The sequence below is a fragment of the Notothenia rossii genome (genome assembly GCF_949606895.1).
Source record: "Notothenia rossii genome assembly, chromosome: 8".
Taxonomy (NCBI): Eukaryota; Metazoa; Chordata; class Actinopteri; order Perciformes; family Nototheniidae; genus Notothenia; species Notothenia rossii.
Window position 1 is genome coordinate 65,656,262 of NC_136906.1, and position 8,230 is coordinate 65,664,491.

General features: G+C 41.3%; 1 protein-coding gene across 1 annotated transcript in view; it reads right to left on the reverse strand.

The window, feature by feature from the left end:
- Positions 1 to 8,230, reverse strand: part of xkr6b (XK, Kell blood group complex subunit-related family, member 6b) — a 45,361-nt gene that overhangs the window by 6,278 nt on the left and 30,853 nt on the right. The window contains exon 2 of the mRNA XM_079644713.1: positions 333 to 529. Coding sequence (XP_079500839.1) covers positions 333 to 529 — 197 coding nt within the window. The remainder of the gene's footprint in view (positions 1 to 332; positions 530 to 8,230) is intronic.

Below are 8,230 nucleotides of genomic sequence, written 5' to 3' on the forward strand. Positions count from 1 at the left end.
CCTAGACAGGGAGGGTATCACTTGTTATGATTGAATTGCCTTCCTTGGGGAGCTGTTTTGCACGTGGAAACTGGAATTGTAAAAGAGCTTTCAAAAATGATGAATGTTTGAAATTGAATACAATGGTGGAGAATATTGCACACTGTAAATAAAGCGATATGTGAACTTCACAGAAAATGAACTGTCAGGTTTAAAATATGAAACCATCTCAGCATTATGGGACAACAGTATGACGTAATGCACAAAAGAAGGATATGAAAGATGTCTGGAATTAGACACAAACATAATGAGAGTTGTGTGTTGCCTGTATAGTGCCATATGGAAGTCCTTACACTGCAGCCACTCAGCATTGTTGCTCTGGATCATAATGCAGAGCTGCAGCACCATCTGAGGGGCGCTTTCTAAGAAGGTCTCCAGCAGTCGCAGCATGTTGACATCGGCATACTCGTACATCATAGCCCAGTAAAAACGCCGCTGGTTCTCCTTCTGCCGGTGACTCTGTATACCGAGGTACATGGTGCGGATGTACCTGCAGAGAAAGGAAGGGCGGACAGTTAGACAATCTAATAATAACTTCTTTATCTTATGGAAACAAAGGGCACAATAACACGTTTTCATATTTTAAACTGTTGCATCACATGGTTGAGTTTTGACATCCTTAGCACACTTAGTAGCTATCACTTTTAATAGCACAATTCAAATATTGTAATTTGCATTCATAAGGGATAAAGATGTTCATATCTTTACCAATTATATAAACATTTAATTACAGAAAATGTGTGGACTTTGATTACAACATAATCTTTGTTAAACAAAAACATATTGCAGGAAGCTGTAGTGATAAAACTGAAAAGAATAAAGACAAGAAAACAGTCATGAACTTTCCTTTACTATTCTACATACAAATATATTCCTGTCAAACCAAGTAACTACTTGCATAGCAGCTTTATTCCACAGTATCACTGCCTTGTGTAACACAGCTACAACAACAGTTCAAAACATATTTTTGGCCCGCAGTAAGCATGGCAATGATCATTGTCACCACATGACCCTTATTGTCAGCTGTATGGGCTATTTTCATGATTTGTGCAGTTTCATAACGGTGAAGTGATTCTGGTGAAGCCATGGGAGTGGTGGGTAATGCAGCTGAGAAGGGCAGGCTAATTGAATCAAGCTCCTGTTGCCATCCAAGCTGTACCACTGCTTTGATGGCATTGTGTAATGCTGGGCAAACATGTAATGGGCCCAGGGCTGTGATATAGCTAATTAAGATCATAATCTTCTGTGGGTATGGATTTTGAAACGTAACGCTGCAGTCAAAGCCGCCAATTAACATGCATGGAAGAAGACCACAAGTGATTAAGAGGAAAACATTTTTGCAGAATCTAAGCCTTGGAAGGAAACATCCCCAAAATCCTTGGTGAAAACATCAATCCTTTCAACTCCAAAGAAGACGTAAAACTGCAGCCTGGTGGTTTTTTACCCTCTCTAATCTGTAAACGACTTCAGCTCTTCAAACATGTTAACTCACAGAGAAAACAATTTGCTGAAACCATTACGACAGTTAGAGTTATCTTAAGAGTGGATTCAGACATTTCATATTGTGTTGTAACCGCAGGGCCTATCTGCCTGAGCTGGCAGAGTAGCCAAATAAATCCTTCACTTGATGTGAAGGCAGTCAAACCGAGGACAATAGTGTAGCAAGGACAGAAATAGACTAGACAGTAGCACTCCCCAAAACAAATGAGAGGCCATGGATCTAAATCAGTTCCTAAGAGACAGAAATCCACTGCAGCATAGCAAACAAAGACAGAAAATGCTTATGAGTGGTTTTCAACATAATTAGCTTCTGCATTAGCTATTGGGAAGAGATTAATGCTTAATTTGAAATGAGGTTGAGATCAGTGCACTGTAAAGAATGCATCATCTAGTCGGGTCTGATTGCTTTTTGTTATTGCTTTGATTCAACCACTTCCTATTCACAGTACATACAATACAACTCAGTAGACCTTCAGCTAAATGTGATAATGGGAGTGTGAAATACATCTGGTACAAATGGCTCCTTTCCATCGTTTACTTGATCTCACAAAAATAATTTAAACTATAAATAGAGGTTTATACTACAACGATCATAAATAGTTGAGGGTTGGGTGCGGGCTTTGATAGGATAACTTTCACTAATGTAATCACTTAACCTATAGATTTGACATTATTATTTCTGTAGAATTGTGCAAAGTTATTTTTATGTGATCCTTAATACTTATTTCATGCCTAAGAATATCAACATGCTTTGGTGAGAGATTCAAAAAGACATAGAGAAGGATACTAAATTGAATTTTGCATTATTTTTCTGGCATTGTCTACATAACATGTCAGTTAGCTAACCTAAAGACAGCCAGTGTCCCTCAATGTGTGACAGAAACTGAATAAAGGAATCAATGGAGGAAAAACTCCCACATGCACCCAATATTAGTGTGGAAACTTGATGACTCAAAGATCTGCCTGTCAAATAGACAGTGAATAACAACCATTCACATGTTTTGTCATGTTATTATCCACACTAGTGTGACAAAACAAACTTCAAATATCCCCGAGGAGGATCTACTCTGTCCCCCACACTGCTCTGGCATCATTTACTCGCTGAGCCAAATCTGCTAATGCACGCAGTAAACGACAATGATGAAAGCTCTGGCTGGGAGCAGGAACGGTGGTCTTCCTCGGGACAGTGGACAGAAGGAACAAGAGAGGAGGCAACATGGACACAAGTTTTTTGGGGATCAATAGCTCTAGGCTGTAAGAGGCACCATTATATCCAGAGTTAAAAGCTGGCATTCCGTGACATTTTCAGTCGGACTGGTAAAATGTCAGATGAAGCAAGTCAACCCCTCTTTCTCACTAATGACATGCCACAGAGACCTGCGCCGATTCTTTGTCTCCATCCCCCCTATTTCCATTAGTCTGTGTTCCAGTGATGCGTCTCACTGGTCTGTAGTGCCTCCGTCAAAAAAAGTAATTTTTATTGTCTCCATAGATGTCTCACTTTGAAAAAACAACCTTACAGACGTGAGCTGCTCTGTGAGGCTGCACCCAGGAACAGCTGTGCTATAAGCTAAATGCTATGGCAGCGTGCTACACTGCTCTCAACTGCAAGGCTAACATGCTGATGTTTAGCAAGTGCTAGCTGCAACCCTGCAACTGATGGGTGTCATTAGTTTTGCAGCTATATCAATAGTATTAGACAAACAGAAAAAGCACTAGATGAGAAGTTGTTACAATTCAACCAGTAGCCAATTAAAGTTTAACTGTTGTTTAGATATTAAACGTCATGGTGGCACTATATGTCATATAATGACTAAAGTCATTAAGAGAAGTAAATGTTGAGAGAATAAGTGAAAACCTTAAGCTGATGGTGGCACTATATTCAAAATCAGGGAGTCACCAAAATCTGTTGTCTGGGCAACATAGGAGTTTGTTCCCAATTGCATTGAAATCCATCCAAAAGGCATTTAATTGTTATTATCGCCTATAATCTATTTTAAACAAACCAACAGTAGTTTACCGTACCTATACCGTTGGTGCAATAATCTAGACTACAGCTCTGATATTCAAGCACAAAAAACTAGAAAGTATGGTTTCCATTACACATTACAAGCGGCCCTTTCATTTGATACAGGCCACACTTTATTAGCTCATATTCCCATGGTTTCAGCAGAAAAAACGTGTGCAGTCGAACACTTTGGGTTTCACAGCTGTCATAAAAATCTGAACTCACTCCGTCACATTCCAACACACACATAGCGCATGGCTTAGCAAGAATCTTACACACATCCTGTGATTGTGATACACACTTCTAACACTCCCACTGTGCCTTTTTCAGATGTAGTAACACAAATGGCTGTCTAAAAATAAGCACACACAAAAGTGTGCGTTCACACGCAGTCTTGTCAGAACTGTAGGTAATGGGGGATTTCCTTTCTATTCCAGACACATTGTCAGATGGATCTTTTATGTCTTCCTCCCTTCATGTCTCGGCCATGCACCACTTAGGCTGTGGTCCACTCCTTGATGCTTTCACCCCCCCTTTCCCTTTAGCTCCATAGCTCCACTACAGAGCTCCTCATGAATTATTTGTGGCAAGATCATAGCGATCGCTCATGGCTCGTTAAGCAACGTACGGATGGCCTAACAGCTCTACGCTGTGCTGGGGCCGTGTTCCAAGATCAGCCGTCTGCCATTGCAGTCAATACACAGCCAACCATTAACCCCCCCCCCCCCAAAACACATACATGCAATCTTGAGAACATTTTTACAACATTTTAAAATGAGCAAAATGTAGCCAGTTTTTGAGACATTTGAAGATCTGTGAATGAGCCGTTCTCCTCTTATTGACCGGTGAGTCATCCAACTACCCTTATACTTATTCATCTAGTGGGTGGTAAGAAGGATCCCATCGACGGACATCGCCAAGTTTGACAGCATCTGTCTTCTAAGCCGATTGTGGGAAAGGCTCCGTGGCTCAGACTGCATTCATATCTTGTCATAAGCTGATTCATAAGATCACATGTAACATTACAGCAGCATGGAGCAGAGCTTATGCATTGGCTGTTAACAGGTGGAATCCAACAGAACGCTAAGCATGGGGGACACATAGCATACACAATGCCTGAGGGTTTATGAAAAAGTGTGAGGTGTGTGTGTGTAAGGTGGAGTCGATGCCAGCTGCGATGAGTCACACCCTGAGTCAGTCAGTGGGGCTGCACATTGACTCTCAATGAGGTCAAACCTCCTTTAGCAGGGAGATTTAAATGTCTCCCTCTTTCGCTTCTCTGTGTCTTTGCTACTTCTGTGTCTCTCGCTCTTTTCATAAGTCTTCCTAACACCCCGCCTAGAATGCAGAACAGAATTCAATTTCTGTCTGCAGAGATTTATCTTCTTCTATACTGTCTTTTCCCGAGGAAATTGGTGGAGGGTGTGTGGGAGTGCAGTTACAGCAGGTACTTCAGATACTTGGCCAATTTTCTTTTCTACCTGTTCTGTTTGGTTTTTAAACTCATTACCTAGTTAGATGAGCAATTCTGCAAGTTATATCGTTGGTCCTATCTGAGTTACCGTTGTGATATATTAATTCCTCTATTTAATCATTTATAATCTAGTTGTTTACCCATGTCCATGCCCATATAACTTTCTCAGGATCTAGTGTATACTTTATTTTTCAATTCTTCCCTTTAGGTTTGCACAGCCCTCTGCCGGCCTGAGGGAGTCAGTTTGCTTCAAACTAAACAGGAGGCCAGAGGAAAGATATTTTTCTGGATTTAAACTCTTTCTTGTCCTTCAACTCCTCTATCAGGTCTCCTTCTTTAAATTGAAATGACAAGCATTTGGAAGTACCAATCATACTCACTTATTACAAAATACACACATAATATTGCCATCTCGTATGTTTTGTTGCAGCCAGCAAAAACTCATGTTGTGGCTTTCTATCAGAGAATGTATGGGATTTCTCCAGTCTGCTGGAACCTCACTGGGATGGATCACAGAATAGCTGGCTTTAGTGTTTCTTGTGATACGGATATTCGGAGGAGAAAGTCATTTCTCACTCAGCCCTAGTACGGTCAGCAGTATGGGTGAGCTGAGCTATAGAAAAACTGTCGGGGATTCAGCGTCTTGTTAAAGGACACTGTTGTTGACTGCCGTCTCACAAATGTGCGATTCTTTCGCCCTTCACTGTGAACGAAAAGTATCACAGCTCCAGCGGGAGCTAACAGTTATGTCATTGTTGTGTTATTCATCATTCTCAAATCTGAACAGTGCTTAAGAAAACTGTTGTAGTGAACATGTCTTTAGCATCGTAGCTTGTCTCTGAGAGTAACAGGAATGAATAGTATACCGTTGTTTCTTAAGAAAAATGCTAACGTTTATGTATGTCAAGATGAGGGGTTTCCTTTACTTCCAGAAACACTTTGTGGCTCAATGGGCTTTCCCTTCAGCAGCGTAGCACTGATCCTACATCAGATATGTCTTTATCCTCCTTATGGCGGTGAAGAGCCTGGATGAAAGGCTGTCAGAGTGGAGATCTGAGTCCCACAGGCAAGTCAGACACTCGCATACAAACACACAACGATCTGTGACCAGCGCCTTTGGGCGATTGCTACTCGAGAGCTGCTGGAATGTTGAACAGAGACGGGATTGACATGATGCAATCTGAAAGCGATGGGACGCATCAAGCCGAGATGAGAAACGCTGTGTCAAGTCTGCTCAACCCTGTCAGTTCAGAGTGTGTACTGGTTAACCACCTCTGACGTCTTGACTAAATATTATCACTGTAATTATAACACGTAAATAACATTTCATGGGTCTGTAAAGAGAAGTGATTATTCTTTTGATTCTTAATTATAAACTTTGTTACAACCACTGCCTTTTTTTTTTACAGAAAACACTGACTAAGGCAAGTCGCAGGAGGACAAACGTGCAACAAATGTAATTAATGATGGCTGGATTCATTTTAGCTTCTTCAGTTTCAGGGTCCTGGTATTCTGCATGTTGGCGCCCCGTCACACTATCTTGGCTTACATACTATTAAAAATGACTTGTCAGGATGTCAGCTGTGATGAAGATGGCGTTAAAGACAAATGCGCAGTTCAAGTCAGCCTCATTGTTGTTATCCAGTCTGAGATATTGAGAGCTACGACATTTCCTATTTGGTGAAAATGACTCACATTGTGTCATCAAACCTATGGCGATTGGATGCAAGCCAGTTTGTTGGTTGACCAAATGGCAAAATCAAAGAAAGGGGTAAATGAAAGAATCCACTTCAAAGTCCTCCTCATTACTTACAAAGCCTCAACAACCAGCCCCCCCCCTACCTCACAGACCTGCTGCACCACCACACCCCTTCCCGCTGCCTCCGCTCATCAGAAGCCAACATCCTATCCATCCCCACCCGCACCAATCACCGGACCTGGGGGGACAGAGCCTTCTCCGTCGCTGCCCCCTCCCTCTGGAACTCACTCCCACAACCATCAGAGACTGCACCGACCTCACCACCTTCAAAAAACTCACAAAAATCACCTCTTCAATCTGGCTTTTCATGTGTGATTGTTTTTGTATTATTTGACTTTAACTTTAACTATATATGTATTTGTTGTTCCTTTCTTCTCTTTTCTTCTTCACTATTATCTGTAAAGCGTCTTTGAGCACCTGTAAAAGCGCTAACAAATTAAATCTATTATTATTATTATTATTAAATGACAGAGGGGGTTACCACCTTAGATCCTATCAAGGGATAAATAACTTTATTGAGTTTAGGGTTAAGGTAATACAATTGAGTTTAGCTTACTTCTAGACAACTTTGACCTAGTGTCAATGTACATCGAGCTGACATTTTTAACCACCCTTGTTGAAGCTAATGAATGTTGTCTTTTATGTAATGGCAAGCTATAATGTGTAATCCTTTTGTAATGAGTCCGCACAAACACTATCCCCCAGCATGTTTAGCCGCGCTCCTCTACTGTACTCCTTCTCTGTTTTTCTCTGCACAGCCAGTCATTTGTCACCATTAGCAACGGTCCACAGGTACCCAAACTCATTGCACTGTGACCACGTGACATTATTCCTCCTCTTAGACGGGTGGATAGCAGAGATAAGAGGGCTAAAGGAAAGGACAGGAGAAGTAAAGAGTGGACGGTGTAGGTGAAGGGGCGAAGAGGTGTAGACAAGTCATGTGATCATGGCCTCTTTGCCTTTAGATGGAGGGACAGCCAGAGATTGAGGCTGATCTAAGATCATTTGGAGTTATAATGGGCTAAAGCATGATAAGGAGGTGCAGATTCAGTATCAGTGCTAAAGAGACGGATGTTGTCTTGCCTTTCAGAACAGTATTGATCACTTCAACTGATCATTAGCTGCTATCAACATTACTCTTCAATATTCCGATTTGTAATGAAGGACAGGTTTGATTAAATGATTGATTTCAAAGATTATAAAATCTCCAACCCTGCCGTCACCTCAGCCTGAACTCTGGCTTGTCCCATTTCCCTGAATTTCATCCGGCAGTATTGTTTGTATTTGCCTAGTGTTTGTTGAGAAGTCATGTAATACTATTGTCCCTTATCGACCAGATGTCACATTGTTTTGCGCGACTGAATCTCTTTTCAACAGGAGAACAGCACAGAAAGATATGCTTCTTGCAAAACTGCAGATTGACTATCAAAAACAGATTGACTATCAAAAA